At 40.6% G+C, this 24,773-nt stretch overlaps 1 protein-coding gene across 3 annotated transcripts in view; it reads left to right on the top strand.

Moving 5' to 3' along the window:
- The window catches only part of DYNC2H1 (dynein cytoplasmic 2 heavy chain 1), a 348,288-nt gene that overhangs the window by 281,716 nt on the left and 41,799 nt on the right, over window positions 1–24,773 (top strand). For all 3 annotated transcript variants that reach the window (XR_007454148.1, XM_049614182.1, XM_049614176.1), the window contains exons 85-87: window positions 4,452–4,541; window positions 19,482–19,591; window positions 20,546–20,627. Coding sequence is in view for 2 of the 3 variants with exons in the window: in XM_049614182.1 (XP_049470139.1) it covers window positions 4,452–4,541; window positions 19,482–19,591; window positions 20,546–20,627 (282 nt within the window). In the remaining variant the exon portion in view is untranslated. The remainder of the gene's footprint in view (window positions 1–4,451; window positions 4,542–19,481; window positions 19,592–20,545; window positions 20,628–24,773) is intronic.

Here is a 24,773-nt window from a genome sequence, read left to right as displayed (position 1 = left end):
ACACTTAACCAACTGAGCCACCCAGTGGCCCCTACAGTCTTTGTTTTAAAGTGTATTTTGTCCAATTTAACTGTTGCTACCCCAGCTTTCTTTTCTCTTCCATTTGTATGAGAAATGTTTTTCCATCCCCACACTTCTAATCTGCATGTGTTTTGGGGTCTAAAAGGAATCTCCTCTGGCTACATATAGATGGGTTTTGGTTTTTCATCCCTTCTGTCACCCTTTGTCTTTTAATTAGAGTGTGATTCCATTCACAATAAAGTAATTATTGATAGGTATGTTCTTTTTTATTATTTATTTTTTTAATACATCCAAGTTAGTTAGCATATAGTGATTTCAGGAGTAGATTCCTTAATTCCCCTTACACATTTAGCCCATCCCCCCTCCCACTACACCTCCAGCAACCCTCTATTTGTTCTCTAAGAGTCTCTTCTGTTTTGTCCCCCTCACTGTTTTTATATTATTTTTGCTTTCCTTCCCTTGTGTTCATCTGTTTTGTGTCTTAAAGTGCTCATATGAGTGAAATCGTATGATATTTGTCTTTCTCTAACTAATTTTGCTTAGCATAACACCCTCTGGTTCCGTCCACGTAGTTGCAAATGGCAAGATTTCATTCTTTTTGATTGCCGAGTAATACTCTACCACATCTTCTTTATCCAGTCATCCATCGATGGACATTTGGGCTCTTTCCATACTTTGGCTATTGTCGATAGTGCTGCTGTAAACATGGGGGTGCATGTGTCCCTTCGAAACAGCAGACCTGTATCTCTTGGATAAATGCCTAGTAGTGCAATTGCTGGGTCGTAGGTAGTTCTATTTTTAATTATTTTTAATTTTCTATTTTAAAACCTCCATACTGTTTTCCAGAGTGGCTGCACCAGTTTGCATTCCCACCAGCAGTGCCAAAGAGATCCTCTCTCTCCGCATCCTCGCCAACATCTGTCGTTGCCTGAGTTGTTAATGTGAGCCATTCTGACAGGTGGAAGGTGGTATCTCAGTGTGATTTTCATTTGTCTTTCCCTGATGATGAGTGACGTTGGGCATTTTTTCATGTTGGTTGGCCATCTGGGTGTCTTCTTTGGAGAAGTGTCAATTCATGTATGACATTACTTTAAGTTCTCTATCAAGCATATCATCTCCCTTTCCTTTAGGTGTCTTTCTATGATTTCGTCCTGTTCTTTCATTTGGGATGGATTCCTCTATGTCCTCATTTTGTCTAACTCTCTGTGTCTGTTTCTGTGTGTTAGGAAAGTTGGCTATGTCTCCCGCTCTTGAAACTAGTGTCCTTATGAGGAAGAGGCCCTGGCGTGTCCTTCCAAGGTGTCTCCCACGTGTGTTGTGTGTGTCCTTTTGTGGCCGAGATCCCTTTGCCTTCAGGCCGGTCGTCTGCAGAGGCTGTCTTTGCCTGTTGTGGGCCGGGTGTGGTCCCTGTGTTGTTAGTGAGCCAGTCTGGGGCACCTTTGGCTAGAGTTTGGTCGGATCGGTTGTTCCCCAGAGCTGCAGTAGTGCCGAAGTACAGGGCACTGGGCCAGCCTTGTCCCCCCAGGTTTCACCGGAGGTGGGCCTGCAGTCAGCCCAGGTGTTTGCCCCCAGCCCACTGCCAGGGCTGCAGTCGAAGCCGAAGGTGTGTTCGGTTATCTTTCCTTCTCCCCAGGGCAGCAGTCACTTGGAAGTGTCGCTGGCCCTTGTCAGCGCTGCCGTTGCGGTGTCCTGCTTGTGACGGTGCGGCAGACGGACTCAGGCTGAGGGCCGGTTGGCTGGAGCACGGCCGCCAGAGAGCTCAGCACAGGAGGTACGCCGTTAGCCAGCTAGGTGGCGGTGTTCTCACTCATCCCCGCTGGTGGGAGCGTCTGTGTGCATGCGGCGGAGAGAAGGGGTGCCCACCAGATCTTTCATTCTTGGAAAAGTCTCCTGAACACTCCTGCCCGTCCTGCACATGTTCACAGATTAGCACTGTCCACACTCCTTACGGAAGTGCCGAGTTGAACAATCAAGACTTCCACATCCGTGGAGTGTAGTAACCTGACTCACACACAGGGTAGCTAACTACCCTGACACTAATATTGCTAACTCTCTCTGTTACATGTTGCTACATAGCAAATTGCCATAAAACTGAGTGGTATAAATGACCAGAATGTATAGTGTCTCAGTCTCTGCAGCTCAGGAGTCTTCGTGTGACTTAGCGAGTACTCGGGTCTCCTGCACCTCCACAACCAGGTGCTGTCTAGAGCTGTGGTCCTCACAGCTGCCAAGGGCATCAGCAGCCTGGCGGTTGGCGGGCCTCTGGGCCCTACTGATGGGGGACTGATCATATGTCCATGGATGTCTCCATAAGCAGGCTCACAGCCTAGCAACTTTTTCACCTAGAGCAAGCACGGGAGAGAGAGAGAGAGAGAGCACAGAAGCTACAGTATGTTGTAATGTAATCTGAAAAGTGGCATCCCATCCCTTTCGCTGTATTCTTCCATCAGAATCTAGTCACTGGAACCAGTTCATCCTCCCGCTGAGGGGGTTTCACCAAGGCATGAGTGCCAGCTGGCAGGGATCGTTGGGGGTGTCTGCAGTAACATACCATTTATGTAATAAGCCAGGAAAAGAAGCTATCTTTCTACAGTAAGAAATCAGAATACTGAAGAGTGTGAAAGCCTAGTTTATCAATTACTTATTGCTACCTGGTAAATGACCCCAAAACTTAATGGCTGAAAACAAGAAGAATCAACGTATTTAGCTCATGAATGTAGAGTTTTGGCAGGATCTGGTGGGGCAGGCTTATCTCTGGTCCGTGTGACACCAGCTGTGTCTGCTCAGCCTGGACCCAGAGGATCTTCTTGCAAGATGTCCGTTCACAGGCTGGCACGTCGTTGCTGATGAGTGGCTGGGAACTCCGCAGGACGATGGCTGGAGACACTGGTTACTCCTCTTGGGGGCATGTCTCCGTGGGCCTCTCCGTTCAGGCCGCTTCACTCCCTTACAGTGTCGTATCTTGTTCTGAGATGGTATGCCCCACGACACAGACGATGAAAGGTGCTCATCGTGAGGCCTGGACCTGGAAACAACGACACAGCATCACTGTGCCTCGTCCTGCCTGCCAGCTTGCCGCTGAGCTCGTCCTCACATCGGGGGACACTGACCTCACTGTCGACGAGAAGGTACCGAAATCTGCATCAGTCGTCTTGCCATATGACAAATTCCACCAAAATCTACTGGGTTAAACATTATTTTAAAAATTCATTTATTTTCAGCTTAGAAACCTGAAATTTGGGTGGGGCTTGGTGAAGAAAGCTTGTCTGTTCCACACAGCTCCGTCACAGGTCTGGCAAGGCTGTGCTGGCTGGAAGCAGGAAACCTCAGCCCGTCGCCACATGGGCCTCTCCAAAACTTGGGCTTCACCAATGGTGGATGGCTTCCAAGCTGAAAAGTCTGAAAAGACAGAAAATACAAGCAATCGATTTCTTGAGGCCTGGTCCCAAAACTGTACATGAAACTGCTGCTGTGGTCACAGGACCCCCGTTTGAGGAGAGGAGCGCCCAGGTCAGGCCTCAGTGGGAGTCGTGTCAAAGGATTTGGAGTCATGTTAAACTCCCCACACCTTCAAAGCACAGTTCCGGCACTTCTCTGGCACATTCCTGAGAAGGCTCACTTTACACATGGAAGGTAACGGAACCACATGTTTCCGAAGGTCGTCCTGCACCCTGAATTCCCATCGTCATAATGTTTGTGTTCCATGCATTGTTGATACATTCTACAGTGTTTTTTCTCAACTACACAATCAGTGTTCTGGGGTGTCACATCGATGTTCTCTCCTTATCGCTCAAGTTCAGAAGTTTGAGTGATATTTTTGTCATGTTTGCAAAGTCCAGCAAACCCTCACAGAAGAGGTGTGATAGGACGAACATGAACTAACAAATATTGTGCGGGAAAGAAGTGTACACAGTGGAGAATGAGGTCAGATGTTAAACAGAAAACTGATGTAGAATGGTTTTATTTACTTATTTAACTTCAATTTAGAGCACTTTTTAAATGTCTTCTCTTCTGAGTGTGGTTTTGGGATGGAAGTTCTATTATATTTTGTTCTGTTTATAGTTTAAGGAATGTCTATAGGAGCCAAGACTTGTTAAACATTCTTGACCACTGATAAAATGAACTTGTCGGATTTGATGTGACTTCTTTCTGGACTAAGTATTGTCGTGGGACAACTGGCTTGCTGCTCTGTATCTGCCTATTGATGCTTTTATTCTTTCAAGAATTTTTACTTTAAAGAATCTCTTTTGAGAGAAACAAATGAATCCATTCTGTGTCATTCATTTTTACTGTGATAAGAGAAAAAAAGACATATTGCAAGAAAATAAATTCATGACACACATAATGTGGATTATGCCAAAACATTTTCCCCATCACACCGCTGTTGAAAGGTCTTTTATATGTAACACTGGAGCCTTTTTCTGTTGCAGTGTCCTGTGGCATGGCAGAGCAGGTGGGAAGGCCCAGAAGACCCCTTACAGTACCTGAGAGGCCTCGTGGCTCGGGCCCTTGCGATACAGGTAAGGGTCCGTTGGTCAGTGACCCCGGTGTCTGACGCGGTGTTACAGACATGGGTATGGAGATCACATGTGCGGCAGCTGGTGAGAATGATTTTGTATGCGAAGCACCGCACATTCATTTCTCGTTCCGTCGTCAGGGTTTATGTAGCATTCTTTAAAAATAACAAGTAATGAGGGAACCATGAGTTCTTATCAACAGGGATCTCTAATTTGGGGGGAAGGAGATAGATTAAAAAAAAAACAAATAAATAGATTACTATTAGAATTCATGAAAAAAAAATCTTGGCCCAAACCCTGAGATTTAAGATGAATATACAGGTAAACCTTAAACTGTTGTCATGATCCTAGAATGAACGTAGGGTACATAACTGAAATACTACCCAGTAAAATAGAGCTATTACTATAGCGATAGCATCACGGGATTTTAGGAGTTAAATTTTGTACAGGGACGGTAGCGTCAACACTTTCAGCTCATAACTTCTGCCTGCGCTCAGCTGGCTTGCACATCTGGAGTAGTAAGTGGCAGTCTGTGGTCTGTGATGATCTGCAGCTTTAGGGAAGCAGTCCTGTCCACTGTGCTATTTGTGCACAAGATAAGCCTTGGTTCTAGAAATGTGACAATACAGCAGCCTAATTGGCTTTCAGGACAACAAAGTCTTCCCTGAATTTTTGTCTGCATCTCGCTCTTACCACATGCATACCAATCTCAGCAGCTCGCTGGACTGGCATAATGAGCAGATGTTGACAGCAGCAAACAGGCAGAGGATGTTTAAACGGCAAGCGTGGTTGTGGCACACTGTCCCCCTGCAAGTACCCAGTGAGTGCTGGTAAGGTCAGCAACCTGGGCACCCGTACCAGTCAGGACTTCTCTGGGTGTCTCAAGTCTTGGGTCATATCTGCCAGAGCCCAGGTTATTAGTTGCATAGCAAGACAACTCCAGAGTGTGGTCCGCATCCTGTAGCTCTGTGACCTGCCATGGAATGGCGGTGCGCTGACCCGACATGTTGGGGTCTTGGTGGTTTCTTCCCTCCCACCTGGTCATTGTCACAACCCCTCCCGACTTTGCGCGCATGCTCCAGTTGGCCATCGTCCCGGGAGGGCCCCCGTGGAAGGGGGCGGGACGCCGCAATGCAAATGATGGAGCCACCTGCGGGTGGGTTTCCTTGAGTGCCCTACTCACACTGCCGTCTGTCCTTGTGGCCCGGTCTTCTGGGTCAGCCGGGGCTGTGCGGCCGGAGGGGGCGTGGCCGGCAGGTGCCGGCATTGTGGGGGGGGGGGGGGGTGCTGCTGCAGTTGGAGGCTGTCCCATCTGACAACACGGGTCAACACCCCAGGGGGCTGGGAGCAAAACTCCAGACGTTGGCTCCTGACCCCATGACAGCCGTCCCTGTATTTGTCAGTGGTGGTGGCCCGACGACAGGATCCTGGCTGTGCCTCTTGCCTGGGTCACTGTGCTCTGCTGTGCTCAGTTCTTCACAGCTGCAGACTCCGGGGCAGGCGAGGGAAGTGGGCATCCGCGCTGGTGTGAGTGCGCCTGCCCCGCCTTGAAGGACGCTGGGTTGTGCACGCCCACCAGATTGGGGTTGCACACGACACACGCCCACCAGATCGGGGTTGCACACAACACCCGCCCGCCAGGTCAGGGTTGCACATAACACCCGCCCGCCAGATTGGGGCTGCACACGACAAGCGCCCGCCTGAGTGGGATTGCGCACGACACACACCCCCCTGATGTGGTTTCGCACAATGTGAGCCTGTCATATTGGGGTGGCACATGACGCACGCCCACTTAATTGTTGCACACGCCACACGCCCATCTAATTGTGGTTGGACACTGGGGGCGTGGACTGTGCAGTGGTACTACCACTAACACTACTCCTGTGTGCACAGTGCACACAGTTCAGGGAAGCATTCTCAGTAATACAGTGTCTAGGAAGAACCTGGACGTAACATCCACTCCTTAAGTAAATCTGCAAACTCCTTTTGTACTCCTGTCCTGGAAACGCTACTTGAATGACGTGTGAAGCTTTTTTTTTTTTTTTTAACCTTCCTGGATTTTTAAAACCTCAGTAGAAAATTTTCCTAAATAAGTATTCTTTTAATGTCTGTTCTGTGAAATCTTAACTAAGTGAGAAAATATTTGGTGGGTCTCATTTCTTCTTTTTCTTTTTTGTTTTTGTGTTTCAATTGAAGATGACTTCTGTTAGATATTCTGGTAAACAATAGGAGACGTTTTCCTCCTAGGGAAACTTTAAGGCAACACAGCTGAGGGCCATTGTTCTGTCTCCTCTCAGATGGGACATAGCCCCAGCTAGATCCTCCTCTCGAAGGACTCGTGCTTAAAGACAACTCGCTCACCTAGAATTCACTTTTTTTCTTCAGTGTTTTATTTAATGTTGCAGGTGCAAATATGTCAAACAATTTTACAAAGATTTGGATTTCACCATAGCCAACAGGTGTACCATACTTTGTTATTACATTTTTATTAATATTTTTTTCCTAAAATGCTTCCAACATTATTCCTATGCTTATCTAGCTGCTGCATTCTCTCTTAAGATTTCTATTATCATCCTGTTTCTCCCCTTACTGAAATACAGAGTTCTCAATCTCTTCCCATAACATGAACAGTTTCACAGTCGTTATTTTTAAAATTTTATTCTTGCAACAAGTACATAATTATACTTGAGACCAAGAATTTCAACCTATAGAGCAGATAAGAGGTTATTTTCACTCCAAGTGTCATATAAAATGCCTGATCCATATACGATGGTAAATAAAGTAAAGTAGATCTAAATGTCATGGCTGGTTGGCATTAATAACATCACACTTACTAGATTAGTAACATCTGTGCTTTACAAACACGAGTCTTCATTTCTGGGATGTCAGGAATTGTTTACAGTCGGCATCTACTTACTCGAATTACCAGAGAGTGAAGGCAAGTAATAGATCTTAGCCAAATATTAAAGTGGAACTGATCCGTATTTCCAGTTAATATTAGGATGCTCTGAAGAAGATTGGTGTCAGTTAAGGGAGCTGGAAGGTGAGTGGGTTGGAGAGGGTGGAGCCAGTGTGCTCAGGTGAGGCCTCTCTTAGGAGGGGACGTGTGAACAGAGGCTTGAGCTGAGTGAGAAGGCAAACCGTGGGCGTGCCAGAGAGAAAAGTCTAGGCGGAAGAGCCAGCACGTGCAGAATCTGGGACAGGAATGGGCTTTGCTTACCTAAGGAATAAAAGGCCCAGTCCACGTGGCTGGAGCGTGTCAATGAGGTGTTGAGACTAGGCCTGAGGGGCACCTGCACGGAGGGCTGCTGGGTTCCGCCAGCAGGTGCACACGGTCTTCGACATATCTTCTTTAAGTTTCATTATTTGTAATGCACGCATCAGACGTGCTTGATTTAAGTGTTCATGGAGGCCCCCAGACACCACTTAGTTATCAAAAGAGAACTGCTTTATCCAGTTTTTCCCTAAAGTAATCCATTTGAAGAATACAGTTGCCTTAATTTCAGCCACATAATCAGTGAGTCAAGAGCACTATTGATAAACCAAGTCACACTGAATTTTATGTTTATCAAATATTCCTCACATACAAAAATTATGATTCGAAATCATAGTCATTATCACATATGACTAGAATATTTGTAATTAAAAATAATCTTAAGGCATGATTATGGTAAAAAAAATTTCTGATTTTTGAACTTTCATTTAAAAACAGTATTTTTAAGTTTCATCTAAAAACAAATTGAAGCCATAATTGTACTCACTGAATTCTATTTTTGTCTTGAACTCTAAGATTTTCTTATATAAGACATGGCAATTTATAAGCTCAGTTTTTTCCTAAATAATAAAATAAGCTATCAAGTATCATTTTTATAAACATACATATATTCAAAGCCACCAACTAAAAGACAAAAACTATCAGATTGGAGAAAACAAAATTGAAATATGACTGCTATAAGGCATCAAGGCATTGCCCTTTAAATATAAAGACACAAATAGATTAAAAGTAAAATGATAGAAAAACTATGCCATGATCACATTAGTCAAAAAAACCCCAAAACACCAACAAAAACATTTAGCTGTCTTAATATCAGGCAAAACAGGTTTCACAGAAAAGAATATAACGGGAGATAATGAAGATTATTTTATAATGATAAGGTGATCAAATTATGAAAATAACAATGCTAAACATTCCATTTCTAATAGTTTTAAAATGCATGCAGCAAGAACTGATAGAAATGCAAGGAGAAATAGGTAAATCCATCATTAAAGTTGGAGATGGCAGAACATTGCTCTCAGTAATTAAATAAGAGGCAGAAAATCAGTAAAGTTATCTAAGAGTTGAACAGCATTTAATTAACTTAATAACAATGGAACATTACATCCAACATCAACAGAATATACAGTCTTTTCTAATGCAGAACATTTACCAAGGTAGATCATAGATCAAGTGTCCAGTAATCTAAATGGATTTAAGCCACACAGATATGCTTTCTGCTCACCTGATGATTTGACAAATTTATACATTATGCACAGTGTGGCTGCCATCTGTCCCACGTTCTTGTTACAGTATCCTGAACCGTATTCTCTAGGCTTTGCCTTTACTCCTGTGACTTACTCATTCCATAAGTGGAATCCTGTACCTCCCTCTCCCCCTCTCCCAACTTGCCCATCCCTAACATCCCTGGCAGCTGTCAGTTCTACGTATTTGTAGGTCTGATTCTGCTTTTGTTGGTTTATTCATGTGTTTGTTTTCTTTATGTTTGACTTATGAGCAGAATCATATGGTATTTGTGTTTTTCGGTCTGACTTATTTCACTTAGCATGATACCCTCTAGGTCCATCCATGTTGTTGCAAATGGCAAAAATCTCATCCTTTTTCTGGCTGAGTAATAGTCCCCTCTGTGTGTGTGTGTGTGTGTGTGTGTGTGTGTGTGTGTGTGTGTGTGTTCATGCGTGCACACGCATACATCTTCTTTATCCATTTACCTATTGATGGACACTTAGGTTACAACCATGTCTTGGCTATTGTAGATGATACTGCAATAAACATAGGGGTCAATGTATCCCTCTGAATTAGTATTTTCATTTTCTTTTGGTAAATACCTAACAGTATGTCTCTATTTTTAATTTTTTGAGGAAATTCCACAGTGTTGTCCAGAGTGGCTGCACCAGTTTACATTTCCAGCAACAGGGCATGAGGGTTCATTTTTCTCCACATCCTCACCAACACTTGTTATTTCTTTTCATTTTGATTTTAGCCATTCAGACAGGTGTGAGGTGGTATCTCAATGTGGTTTTGATTTGTATTTCCCTGATGATGACTGATGTTGAGCATTTTTTCATGTGTCTGTTGGCCATCTGCATGTCGTCCTTGAAGAAATGTCTGTTGAGATCCTCTGAGCATTTTTTAATTGGATTGTTTATTTATTTCTTTATGTATGCTGGATATCAACCTCTTATCAGATATATCATTTGCAAATAATTGTTTCCCATTCAGTAGGTTGCCTTTTTCTTTTGTTGATGGTTTCCTTTTCTCTGGAGAAGCTTTTTAGTTTGATGTAGTTCCAGTAGTTTGTTTTTGCTTTTGTTTTCCTTGCCTTATGAGACATACCTAGAAAAAAAGTTGCTATGGCAATGTCAGAGAAATGACTGTCTGTGCTCTCTATAGGATATTTGGTGGTTTTCTGTGTCACATATAGGGCTTTAATCCATTTTGAGTTTATTTTTGTGTTTGGTATAAGAAAGTGGTCCAGTTTCATTCTTTTACATGTAGCTATCCAGTTTCCCAGTGCCTTGTATTGAATAGGTGTCTTTCCCCATTGTGCATTCTTGTGATTGCCTAAAATATTTATTTACCTTAAACATTTTTTCCAAGAAAATGGTACCTTAAAACAAAATAAAGTGACATCAGTTTATTAATGCATTTTTTATACTAATTGCTTTTATTTATAAAAAAATATATTTGTTAATAGGCTATTGGCCAGGCCTAGCTAAAATGATATATTTTCGTATACTTTTTTCAGTATTTTTTACATATTTAAATGTTTTCACATAATTAGGTTCATACTATGTATCTGTTTTTACATTCTGATGAATACATTAGGTCATGAATATTTATAGTGTCATTAAATATTTTTCAAATACCAGTTTTTATTGCTATGTAATTTTTATTGTATTGATTTACCACATTTGAATTTCTAATTTTTTGTTGTATTGTAATTTTTATTGTATTGATTTACCACATTTGAATTTCTAATTTTTATTATGTTTATTACCCTTACAATTTCTTAATATTACAAATAATTTTAAATTAGCAAGCTATGTATAATAGTCTCTTCTTTGTTTTTTTTTAAGTTTATTTATTTACTTTGAGAAAGAGAGAGAGAAAGTGGGTGAGGGACAGACAGAGAGTGAGAGAGAATCCCACACTGGCTCCACGCTGCCAGCACAGAGCCCGACACACGGTTTGAACCCACTGACCATGTGATCATGACCTGAGCTGAAATCAAGAGGCAGATGCTTAACTGACTAGCCACCCAGGTGCCCCTCTTCATTGTTTCTTTAATTAGCATTCTGAGAAAAGGAATCACCAAGTAAACCACCTTGCATATTTTTGAAGGTCTGGCACATTTCATCGTTTCTTTATAGAAATACTGTATCAGTATACACTCCTACTAAAATTTTGTCCACATTTCATACTACCAAACTTTGAGCATTATCATTTATTATTCTGCTATTCTTTTGGACTAAAATATTATCTTAGTTTTAGAATTTCTGTAAGATTAAAGATAATCTTACCTTTCATGTTTCAATAAGTGTAAACAGTCTATGATTGTTATTAATTTATTTTCATATATGTGAAAACATATTTCCAAATTTACTTTCAGTGCTTTTTACTTTATATTTTTATATATTCAAAATAGTATGTACTGTAACTTAAGTTTTTTCTTATTTATATTTTTTAATTTTTTAAATGTTTTTATTTATTTTTGAGAGAGAAAGAGACAGAACATGACTGGGGGAGTGGCAAAGAGAGAGAGAGTGAGGGAGACACAGAATCTGAAGCAGGGTCCAGGCTCTGAGCTGTCAGCACAGAGCCTGATGCAGGACTCAAATTCACCAACTGTGAGATCATGACCTGAGCTGAAGTCAGACCCTTAACCAACTGAGCCACCAGACACCTCTCTTTTTTAAAAAAAAAAAAAAGTCCCCCATAATAGATACATCATCTTTACTTCCTCATCTTAAATTGGTTTTCTTTTCTTTCCCATTAATCTGTGGAATAATATTCTACTCTGAATGCTAAGGGGTGTAATTTTAGGTTGGAATGTGAATTAAAGATTTAACTTTTCTCAAGCACTAAACCATTTCTCGCCAACAATATCAATTGAATATTTTTTCCATTCCCCAATAATCTCGGATGCTACCTTTATAAAATATTAAATTCTTACATTTTCATCTCATTTTGATCAGAGATGGAAGTTCAATTTTTTTTGTATGGATACATGACATATTTCATAAGTGTGTATGAACACTTGAAGTGATATTTTTGTTTTTTTGGTTTATGTAACTGATGTTTTTTGGGGTTTTTTTTTTTTTTTTTTGCCCTTTGAAGTCATCTCAAAAAGTTTATTATGGGGATTTAATTTGTTATAGAAATCATATAGATTTAATTCTATATGTAACTGATTTCATTACTGATAACCAATAGCTTTAGCCTCTGATTTATACATCCTTAAAAATCTTAGTTTTGACTAAATATTTAAAACAATTAAAGAATATTTTTGAGTAATGTTTAAAAGAACAGATACAATTGTGGTGTATTTATTTTCTGAACTCTAGCCTGTATATATATAGGCTTAGTTGTGATACTTAGTTGTATTAACAAATGAAATGTAAGTTAACTAGATACAAAATTTTTAAGGGAAAAAATTTTTCCTTCAAAATTCTATATATATTGGTTCATAGAGGAGTAGAACTCTCATGAGACATTATTCGTTTCTTTTGTGGCTTTCCACATAATACCCTTTTTATTTAATTGAATTATAATTGACATAGAACATCCTGCTCGTTCTACACGTATGTCATAGTGATGTACGTCACAGAGATGTACAGAACATTACATGACTATGTACATTTTAGACATTACACAAAATATTCAAACATGACTATTCATTTAATAATGATCCCCATAAGTCTAGTTAACAATGTGTCATATTACAAAGTTATTACAATATTATTAACTGTATTCCCTGTGCTGTACAATACATACCTATGAGTTGTTTATTTCATGACTTTAAGCATGTACCTTTTAAATGTCTTTCTCTATTTTGCCTGGTCCACCATAACCTTCCTGCTATCGTAACCAGCGGTTTCTTTCCTATATCTGTAAGTCTGTTCCTGTTTTCTCTTGTTTGTTTTGTTTTTTAGATTCCACATATAAGTGAGATTGTACTGTATTTGTCTTTCTCTTTCTCTGTCTGATTTGTTTACCATACCTTCTAGGTCCACCATTGTTTTTGCAAATGGTGAGATTTCATTCTTTTTTATTGGCTGAGTCATAGGCCATTGTATATATATCCAGTCTTCTTTATCCACTTATCTGTTGAAGGACACTCAGACTGCTTCAACATCTTGGCTGTTACAAATAGGGCAGCAGTGGTGAATATATCTCTTCAAACTGGTGTTTTCAATTTCTTGGAGCATATATCTAGAGATGGAATTGCTGCATTGTATGGTATTTCTATTTTTAATTTTTTGAAGAACCTCCATACTGTTTTCCATAATGATGGTAGCAATTTACATTCCCAGAAATGGTGCGTGAGTGTTTCATTTTCTCCACATTCTTGCCAGGACTTGCTACTTTTTGTCCTTTTGATATTAGTCAGTCTGACTGGTATGAGGTGATAGCTTATGGTGGTTTTCCCTGATGATGAGGGATGCTGAGCGTCTTTTCACATGTCTATTGGCCATTTGTATGTCTTCTTTAGAAAAAAAAATGTCTAAGTCCTCTGCTTGTTTTTTTAATGTTTTTTGTATTTATGTAATTTTTTATGTATTTTGAAGATTAACCCTTTATGAAATGTGTGATTTGTATAAATCTCCCATTAGGTAGGTTGATGTTTTGTTTTGTTCATGGTTTCCTTCACTCTGCTAAGACTTTTTAATTTGATGGAATTTTACTTCTTTATTTTAGCTTTTGTTGACTTTGCCTGAGGTGACTGTTGCAAAAAAAACATTGCTAAGAGCTTCCTGCCTGTTTTCTTCTAGGAGTTTTATGGTTTCAGGTCTTAAATTCAAATCTTTAATCCATTACTAATTTATTTTCATATATGGTATAAGAAAGTGGTGCAGTTTTATTCTTTGGATGTACCCGTCCAGTTTCCCCAGCACCATTTCTTGAGGAGACTGTCTTTTCCACATTGTATATTCTTGCCTCCTTGTCCATTAATTGACTATAGAAACATGTGTTTATTACTGGGCTCTCTATTCTGTTCCATTGATCAGTGTGTTTATTTTTGTACCAGTACCATACTGCTTTGATTAGTACAGCTCTGGAGTATATCTTGAATTGTGGGATTGTGATAACTCCAGCTTTTTTCTTTTTTCTCAAGGTTGCTTTAGCTGTTTGGTATCTTTGATGGTTCTATACAAATTTTAGGATTCTTTGTTATAGTTCTGTGAAAAATACTGTTGGTATTTTGATAGGGATTGAATCTGTAGATAGCTTTGGGTAGCACAGACATTTTTAATTAAAAAATTTTTTTAATGTTTTTATTTATTTTTGAGAGAGAGAGAGAAAGAGAGCGCAAGTGGGGGAGGGGCAGAGAGAGAGAGAGACAGAGACAGACAGACAGACACAGAATCTGAAGCAAACTCCAGGCTTTGTGCTGTCAACACAGAGTCAGATACGAGTCTCGAACTCACTCACAAGCTGTGAGATCATGACCTGAGCCGAAGTCGGATGCTTAACTGACTGAGCCACCCAGGCGCCCCTGGGTGGCACAGACATTTTTAACAGTATTCTTCTAATCCATGAACATGGTATATCTTTCCATTTATTTGTGTTTTCAGTAGTTTCTGTCATCAAATATCTCAATTTTCAGAGTACAGGTGTATTACCTCCTTGATTAAATTTATTCTTAGGTATTTCTTTCTTTTAGATATAATTATAAATGGGATTATTTTCTTAACTTCTCTTGGAATTAATTATTAAGTATAAAAATGCAACAAATTTCTGGGTTTCTTAGTTTTGCATCCTGTGACTTTTCTTAATTCATTTATAGTTCTGATAGTTTTTTGGTGACATCTTTAGGGTTTTTTATATATAGCATCATGTCATCTGCAAATAGTGACAGTTTTAAGTCTTCCATTCCAATTCAGATACCTTTTATTTCATTTTCTTGCCTAATTGCTGTGGCTGGGACTTCTAGTACTGTGTCACATTAACGTGGGGAGAGTGGACAATCTTGTTTTATTTGTGATCTTAGAGGACATGCTTTCAGCTTTTCACCATTGAGTATGATGTTAGCTGTGGGTCTGCCATATATGGCCTTTATTATGTTGAGAATGTCTTCTTTCCGTATTAGTCTATGTGCCCTTTAAACCGCTGTTTTGTTGCTCTGTCCCAGGGTTGGCACTTGTGAGGGCAGGCCCCTCAGTGATATCTCCCCACACTGCCAGTCTTCACATTGGGAATGAGGTTCCATCATTATCTTGTTTCGCATGTCTTCTGCCCTTCTCTATAAGTCTCTTTTTTGTTTATTGTACAGAAGCTTTTCATTTGGTCCTCAGCTCTTCTCCAGGAGGAATTACTCCATAGGTGCATGCAGATTTTGTGTGTCTGTGGGAGGAGGTAAATTCAGCATCTTCTTGGACTGTCTTAATACTTTTTATCAGTCATTTGTGCATGTTTTATCTCCTCTAACAAGATAATAGGCTCCTTGCTTTCAGTAAATGCTTCTAAATGAGTGAATGAATGTCATTTGAATTCATAAGTTCTGCTTCCATCACTAGCATATTTTTTGATAAAATATTGCAGTATTTTATTTTATTTTATTTATTTTATTTTAACGTGTATTTATTTTACTTTTGAGAGACAGACACAGGGTGCAAGAGGGCGAGGGGCGGAGAGAAAGGGAGACACAGAATGTGAAGCAGGCTCTAGGCTCTGAGCTGTCAACACAGAGCCCGATGCGGGGCTTGAACCCATGAACCATAAGATCATGACCTGAGCTGCAGTCAGCCACTCAACTCACTGAGCCACACAGACATCCCAAATATTGCATTATTTTAAAACTGTCCTATATTGCTTAGGAAAACATCATTATATTTGTGTGCTAATAAGGGAACTGTACTAGATGATCTCTGTGGATCATTCCAGTTTCGAAGTTATACTGCCTATAATTCTAAGTGTGTGTGTGTGTGTGTACACACACAGTGTTCAAAAACTCACCCAACCCTTTATTTGCGTATCTCCGTAATTACATTTATTATACATCATTTGAAGAATTAGAGGTAAACAGTTTCATAATCATAGAGACCCAGATGTTTCGTTCATTCTCAGATTTAATCCTTTAAAAAGAAAGTGGCTAATAGCCAAGGGGAAAGAAAAACACTTACTGAGTAATATTTTTCAACTAATACACCTACAACTTTGTTGAAAGCCCAATCCATATGTGCATATTGCTGCTCATTAAAGATTATTATATTTGTGTCTTTATTTCTATTCTTAAAAATGAGTTTAAATGCTTTTTTTAAATTTTTTTTAATGTTTGTTTATTTTTGAGAGAGACAGAGATAGAATGTGAGTGGGTTAGGGGCAGAGAGACAGGGAGACACAGAATCCGAAGCAGGCTCCAGGCTCCGAGCTGTCGGCACAGAGCCCGACGTAGGGCTCGAACTCAGAGCTGCGAGATCATGACCTGAGCTAAAGTCAGATGCTCAACCGACTGAGCCACCTAGGCGCCCCGAGTTTAAATGTTTTTAAAATAGCCTTTACTGGGGCACCTGGGAGGCTCAAGTGGTTAAGTGTCTGACTCTTGATTTTGGCTCAGGTCATGAGCTCATGGTGGTGAAAATGAGCCCCACGTTGGGCTCCACACTGGGCATGGAGCCTGCTTGGGATTCTCTCTCTCCCTCTCCCTTTGCTCCTCCCCCACTCAGGTAGGTGAGCATGCACAGTCTCTCTCAAAATTACATGCATACATAAATACATAAAGCAGCCTTTACTGTTTTAGATGTTTTAGGTTTATGAGAAAATTGAGGGAACGGTGCAGACATTTCCCATATACCCCATGCTACCACACATGAATAGCCTCCCATTATCAACATCACTCACCAGAGGGGAACTTTTGGGGTTGTTTTTTTTTTTTTTAACAGAGGATGAACCTACATCAACGCATTATAATCACCCAGTGTCCACAGTTTACCTTCAGATTTGCTGTTGGTATTTTCAGTGTATGGGATTGGACAGATACATAATGATACATGCTCATCATTACTGCACCTTACAGACTGTTTTCACTGTCCTGCAAATTCCCCATCCCTGCCTGTTCATCCTTTCCTCCCCTACCCCGGCTAACCACTGTCCTTTTTATTGTCTCCATAGTTTGACTTTTTCCAGAAGGTGGTTATGTTATTGGAATCATACACTAATGTCACCTTTTCTGATTGGCTTCTTTAACTGAGTCCTTTGCATTTAAGATTCCCCATGTCTTTCCATGGCTTGATAGCTCCTTGCTGTTTAGTGCTGAGTCATATTCTGTTGTCTAATGCTCCACGCTTTATTCCTCCATCCGCCTGCTGAAGTACACCTTGGATGCTTCCCAGTGTCGACAGTTAGGAATAAAGCTGCTGTAAACATCCATGTGCAGGTTTAAGTGTAATCTTTCAAATGTCTTTCACTGTGTCGTTTACTGTGAAGTTTGCTATTCAAAGACAGTATACATATTAAAAGAATCTTTGTTATTTAAACTTTATCTTACCAAATATGCCTTTCCTTTAGTCTACCTTTAAGATTAACAGACCAAAAAGATCCCCCACTGCCACTTGCGGGTGAATAAAAACGTTTGTACTATAGAGGCTTTTCCTGTTTTTGCTATTTTATTAATTCAGACTTGAAGTAAAAGTCTGATTATCAGCCACACTTTAATTTTTAATTAATTTGAACATATGTGCATCTGTTACTGGCAAGAACTCTTCTGAAATTTTTGAATTAAAATTTAATTTTAAGAAATTAATTGAATGATAGTATTAACTTGAAATATGTATGCTTTAAATATTACTTATAACAAAAGATCACACAAGCATAATTTGTTAGCTGTGTTTAGCTAATGAAAATAGAAGGCAGGGGCGCCTGGGTGGCGCAGTCGGTTAAGCGTCCGACTTCAGCCAGGTCACGATCTCGCGGTCCGTGAGTTCGAGCCCCGCGTCAGGCTCTGGGCTGATGGCTCGGAGCCTGGAGCCTGTTTCTGATTCTGTGTCTCCCTCTCTCTCTGCCCCTCCCCCGTTCATGCTCTGTCTCTCTCTGTCCCAAAAATAAATTAAAAAAAAAAAAAAAAAAAAAGAAAGAAAATAGAAGGCAGAGATAATAAAAACATTTCATAAGGAGTAAACAAAATAAACAATGAATAATTTAAATGTACTTGATTGAAAATAGGTACTATATGAAGTGTTACTGTTTTAAAGGATAATATCCAAGAGGAAATCATTGTAGTCTGTTAAAGGGCTCTCTTTTAAGTTGTTTCTGCTTTTTAAATAAGCATATTTTTCAACTGACAGTAGGGACATAGGAACATTTTTGCTGTGGGGTAGAAGGACTAGTCAAGTGCGTTAAGATGTTAATGCAAACAGTAGGTTTGGAGAGTGTAGTTTCTCCTGTTCTACACCTGGCTGACAGGTGTAAATGCAGGGTATTACAGTGCATGAAACACAGCTTTTCTGTACAGTTATAAATTAAATAGATACAGTTTTCCCTAGGGATTATGGAGTAAATGACGTTTCTGCAAGTTTGTACCCACAACGTTACCCTGGTACCATTTCTGTGCACAAGCTGAGATGACAGACCGACTGAGACGTTACCAGGAAGGTATCCTCCTCTAAAGTCACCTGAGCACCTGCCAGGGGTATTGCAGAGAAACAAATCACTTAAGGCTCCCGAATTTATTTCCTCTGCCTCCGTTTCCTCACTTGACTATAAAACGAGTACCACACTAACTTCCAGTGCTGTCGTGAGCATAAAATGGGTTAATACAAGGAAAGCACATAGTGTTGCACAAGACTTTGTTGTTTTTGTTATTTGTTCCAAATGGTAATTTTTTACTTTACTCATATACTTGATGGTGATGTGTGTTTCATCAAATGGAGTATAAATGGATTTATAAAATGCCAGATAAGAAGAAAAGTCTGTTCAAAAACACCTTTTAACACAGAATCCTTTCTTCTTGGACGTTACCCTCCTCTCTAACGCTTGATTCAGTGAGGGGGCAAATTTACGCGGAGAGCTGGAACTGGACCCCAGCTGAGTCGCATTTCCAGGACTTGGAGGCCCTGAGGATTCCAGCCGCACACCCAGTGCTCCGTTGGTCAGCTGAGCATACTGGGGGTGACTGCCCAGGACCAGGCGAGGCGCCAGCCCACGCTCACATGCTGTGTGTTACGTTATTTTTCATCTTTTAGACATTTTATTTTGAGTGGATTTTTACCAGCAGAAGGTTGTGCAAGGAAGCTTTTTTTATGATGGATAAATATGTCAAAAAGAGTACAATAGACTTCACAGTGTAAAGTAGAAATCTCTTTTTTTTCCAGACTCTATTTCAAAGCAATTTGAAACGGCATAAGTGTCTTATTAAATGTTACTTTTGCATAAGAGTTCTTTAATAGTTTGTCTTTCAAGTTTACAGAGTTTTTAAATGGGTTTCTGTCTTCTTTTTTCCCCTCTAGAGCTGGGTAGAGAGAGCCGAGAAACAGGCTCTTCTCTCTGATACACTTGACCTGTCAGAACTGTTCCACCCAGACACGTTTCTCAACGCTCTTCGCCAGGAAACTGCACGGTAAGTGAAGGTCTCCGATTACTGTCCTTCCTTGTCAAGAAGTAAACTGACTATTGAATTAAGGGAGTCGTGTTATTTCCTAATACTTGACATTTCTTAACACAGTTAACTTTGAGTTTAAAAAGCAGTGCTTTTAATGACGATGTTTTTTATTAGAATTGAAACAGGTGAAATTTGGTTTTTAAATGTTGCTGATTGATCCGGACATGCCTTGTCTGATAGGACTGGTGGAGGTGCTATGGAGCCGTGTATAGTTAAAGGGGTCAACACGAAGTAAAAGTAAAAATGTAATTTCTCACTCACACCAGCCACATCCGGTTGCGCAGTGGCTACCACTTTGCGCTGCATGAAGATGTTTTTATTTCTGCAGAAAATTCTGTTGGACGTTGCTGACCAGGCTTCTTGGTGGGGGGCAGGATTTGGTAGTTAAGATCGAGCTCTTTTTTAAAACACACTTGGATGATTGTGTCCTGTATACACTGATTTTTTTTTTCAATAAATTAGAATGTAATAAAAGAGCTGCACGGTGGAAAAATAAACTGAACCAAATTTAGTTGTTGTTTACAGACAGACAAATTGGGGGATTTCAATTTGTAGTGCCTTAGGATCGTGGTATAAATACCAACATTTCAGCTCAACTGATAAGCATTTATGAGACACTTACCACGGGCCTGCATTTCAGAGTCACGGTCAAACGGAGACGGTAAAATAAAAACGAAAGGCCGAATGTTTAAGGGACTTGTGCTGCCTTGAAGAGGAGACTGACATTACCGGTTAACTTGACAAACTTAGTAGGAAGCCTAAGATACTGTGCATCGTTTAAGAGCTCTGATTACTTGCACATTGTGAATATTTCAATTATAGATAAATAGGGAATTATCTGTTTTCCGTTACTCTTGGTAGTTTAATTGTTGAGGATTATTTTTGCTGACATTTGACGCTTTACTTTTCCAGGGCGATGGGCTGTTCTGTAGATAGCCTGAAATTTGTAGCTTCGTGGAAAGGCCGACTGCAAGAAGCAAAGCTGCAGATTAAGGTGTTTTATTAATTTTTGATGTTTATCTAAGTCTAAAACTAATATTACCAAGTGTGACTCCAGTCTCAAACTCATTGTTCTCTTGAGTACAAGGTCAGCAGAAGTAGATTGTATTTCCTATGTGAAAAATCCAAGTTAAGATTCAGGATGAAACAACTTGTACAAAACAATCTTTTCTAATGCAAAAATAGGAATCTTAGGGACACAACATATTTGCAAATGTAACTTTTGGTATAGAATGATAAAAATCTTCAACTTCTATTGGGCTTCCTGCTCTAGAATTCAATCCAGTAAGGATTAACTCTACAATAAAGCACGTGTAAAATATTGTAATGACAAACAGACTGAGTCCTGTCCTCGGGGACTTTACAGTCGGATAGTTAGTGCAGTGTCAGTCCAGGCCGTCCGTGTTAAAGGAAAGTTAAGCCGTCTTTTGCAGCATAAACGTTCCCTGGTAGCTTTCCTGTGAAAACTCCATTACTTTTATTGTGATGAGGGTGCAACAGTAGGCAATCATTTGAATGTTCGTAAAGAAACTGGTTAAAAGTCTGCAGGGGGCCCTCTCCAAGCTCCGCCCGCCTCCCTCCACACCAGCCATGTGTCCTAGCCGACCTCTCCTGGCCCAGCCCTGCACCCTGTCTACATGCTGCTGCTGCTGACGGTCACGTGTGGCCTCTGGTTGCTCTCCACATGTGCCCCCTGGTCCTGTCTTAGGACATGTGTTCCCCACCCCCACCCCCACCCCCGGTCCCACCTTAGGACACGTGTTTCCCCCCCTCCATCCACCCTTAGGATATGCATCCCCCCTGGTCCCGCCTTAGGACACACCAGCGCTTCCCACTGTAAGTCCCCAGGATCTGTCCTAGTGCAGCACGTGTAATTCAGTTTTTCTTTTTTTTCCTCTTCATTTTTAAAGTTTATTTATTTATTCTGAGAGAGAGAGTGCAGTGAAAGGCAGAGAGAGAGAGTCAGTCAGTCCCAGGCAGACTCCATGCTGTCATCACAGAGCCTGATGCAGGGCTTGTACTCACAAACCATGAGATCATGACCTGAGCTGAAACCAAGAGTCATAGACGCTTAACCGACTGTGCCACCCAGGTGCCCCCGATTGAGTTTTTAAGTAAATTAAACCCAAGACTACAGTTCTTGGACTCAGTCAACCTTAGGCCACTGGCTTTTTGTAGGTCCTGTTTTCATTGTTGTGGTTCCCAATTTAGCAGTTTTCTTTTCATCTCACTACTACTTGGTAACATACTATAGAATTTATTTATTATGTTTGTAATCTGCTGTCTGTCTGACTCCACTGGACCATAGTCCCACGAGAGTAGTGATGTTTTCTGGTTTTGTTGTAGCCCAAATACGTGAAGCTGTTGCCGTGGCCTAAAGGGTCCACAGTTAAGCCCTGTGGAACCGGTGGTTGGGGGCACAGGGGCGAGTGGCTGGGCTGCGGGAGGTGTAGCCACAGCTGGAAGGCTGTTGTACCTGTGCCAGAACTCTGATCGCTCACGATAAGCTAGACCTTTCTCCTCTGACTCTCCACAGATTGCTATAAAATTCTCCCTTTAAGCTGAGGAAATTAGAAGGGTTTTCTTTCCTACCATTGCATTTTATTTGAACCTTCGCCCCTAGCCTGTGTTGCTGGTGGTCATACACCTTTGCCCGGCTGTTAAGGAAAGTGGTGGGGGTGGGGGGCGGCCAGGAGCCACTCACTTGACCAGGTTGCGTGGTCTCTGGCAGCTGTGAGCCACACATACAGTATGTGACATCACTGTTCAGATATACAGCGGTATAAAAGCAAGGAAATGAGTTATACTCTGAGTCAGAGCATGTTAATATTTCCATAACTGTGTTGCCTCTGTTCTTACAAAATGGGAATAAAATATTCTATAACCAGAAAGCACCAGGCTTCTACATTATGCCTTGTAGGTTGGGGGGAAAAGGCTGATAGTTAGTGAAACAAGATTGTAATCTTAGTTTTCCAAAAAGAGTCGTGTGCCTTTAAGCAATTTTAATGGAGTAATCTGAGTCCTTGTTGTCTCGTTTATCGATGGATTTAAATAATAACTTCCTTGAAACATTCATTGTGAGGATCTCTGAAAACAGGAGGGTTTTTAAATCGTATTTTTAAGGGGATTAGTTCACTTGGAGAACTTTGGATCTGAATTGTGTTTGAGAGCTCCTGTTGCTTTGGGACCCGGTGGAGGCAGGGAGCCACGCAGGGCTGCCACTTGACTTCAGCTGCTTCCTGCTGGGTGGGGGCCGCCCAGGTACTGATCCCCTCCTTCGTCGAGCTTATGGAGAAATAGAAGTGAAAAGAAGGAAGGAATGAGACGTTTGGGTGCTAAGGTGTCCCGAGGAGACCTGTTCGCCAGAATTGGGGTTAGGAGCTTAGACACATCCTCCCCGAGTGTGAGTGGTGGGTTGTACTTGATTGGCCCAGCAGTGGAAAATCTACCACAAAAACAAAAACAAAACAAAACAAAACAAAACAGAAACAAACAAAAGAGCGCTTAAACTATTCAGATTAAGACATGTATTTAAGATAGTTTTCATTTTTCAAATAGCGCTTAATGTTACCATGCCTAGATGGTCATCTTATTATCAAGTGGACACTCTTCTTCCAAACACGGGGGGGAGTGTAAGGTAACACAGTGCTGAGTGTGGGTGTCTGCACGATTTTGTGTGTGCAAACTAATAAGGTCGTCTAAACCAGCTCCACAGGGGCGTCTGAGGGGCTCAGCCAGTTGGGTGTCCCAACTTTGGCTCAGGTCATGATCTTGCAGTTTGTGAGTTTGAGCCCCACATCGGGCTCTGTGCTACAGTTCCGAGCCTGGGGCCTGCTTCAGATTCTGTGTCTCCCTGTCTCTTTGCCCGTCCCTGCTCGTGCTTTGTCTCTCTCTTTCAGAAATAAACATTAAAAATAAATAAATAAATGAAGCTAGCTCCACAAAAATGGTTTTCCTTAAGTGATGGAAGCAGCCAGAAGTTTTAAATTGGTTTGATATTCTCATAGTATTAATGGCTTTGAATGTCTTAAATATTTCCACCAGTTTAAAGGATTTGTCATTCTTAGTTGACTGTACTGCTTAACTTGCTTTGCCAACTTAATGCTGTTTTCTCATGCTGACTGAATATAGTGGGTTAGGACTGGCCCAAATACCCTGTTCGTAAGGCTTGAGAGCTTTAACTGATACCATGCCGACAAAATCAGTGTGCTGGGATATTCTGCACTAAGTTCCATCTCCTGGTCTATCCAACCCCAGCTTTCAACCTTGTAAGGAACCTGTTCATGCTTCTTTCTGCACTACAGCTGTGTTTTCCTTCCCTCAGCTGTATCCCCCCAGCCATGTATGTATGTGTGTGTGTGTGTATATGTGTATATATGATTTTCTATTTCCTTTTTTTAACTTTATATTTTCTAATAGTTATATTAAAACAAGATGAAATTAATTTTAATACTATATTTTATTAAACCTAATATAGGTATGTGATATTTTTTCCTTAACATATAATAAATATATTTAAATTGTGAATGTTACAAATTACCCTTTTGAGCAGTTGGTCCTTTCTTTGTACAAAGTCCTTGAAATCCAGTAAATATTCTGTATTTTTATAGCACCTCTCATTTCAGACTAGGAACGTTTCAAGTGCTCAGTAGCCCCATGTGGTGTGGCTAACAATTGGATATTAGCTCTAGACAGGGAAGGTAATTTCCTAGAGAAAAATTAAAAATCCTTCTGGTCTTCAATGTTTTCCTAATTATTTTTAATATTTTCTTTTAGTAAACATTTCGAACAAATGAAATAAATCAAAGAAGGAGAATAGTAGAATTAATCTGATTATTGAAAGTTTTCAAGATTTAGGACTTTCCTTTTTAAATTTTTTTTTTTTTTTCATTTGAAGATAGTTGACATACAGTATATTAGTTGCTGGTATATGTCATAGTGTTTTGACAATTATATACAACACTAAATGCTTGCCACAGTAAGTCTCGTTGCCATCTGTCACCACACAAAGTGCAGTCTTCACTGACTATATACTCTCTGCTGTCCTTTTCATCCCCATGACTTATTTTATAACTGGAAGTTTGTACCTCTTAGTCCCTTCACCTGTTTCACCCATCCTCCCACCCCTCCCCTCTGACAA

Source organism: Panthera uncia, chromosome D1, assembly GCF_023721935.1.
Source record: "Panthera uncia isolate 11264 chromosome D1, Puncia_PCG_1.0, whole genome shotgun sequence".
NCBI lineage: Eukaryota > Metazoa > Chordata > Mammalia > Carnivora > Felidae > Panthera > Panthera uncia.
Note: the sequence above shows the minus strand (reverse complement) of the source record. Positions and strands in the feature narration are given on the sequence as shown.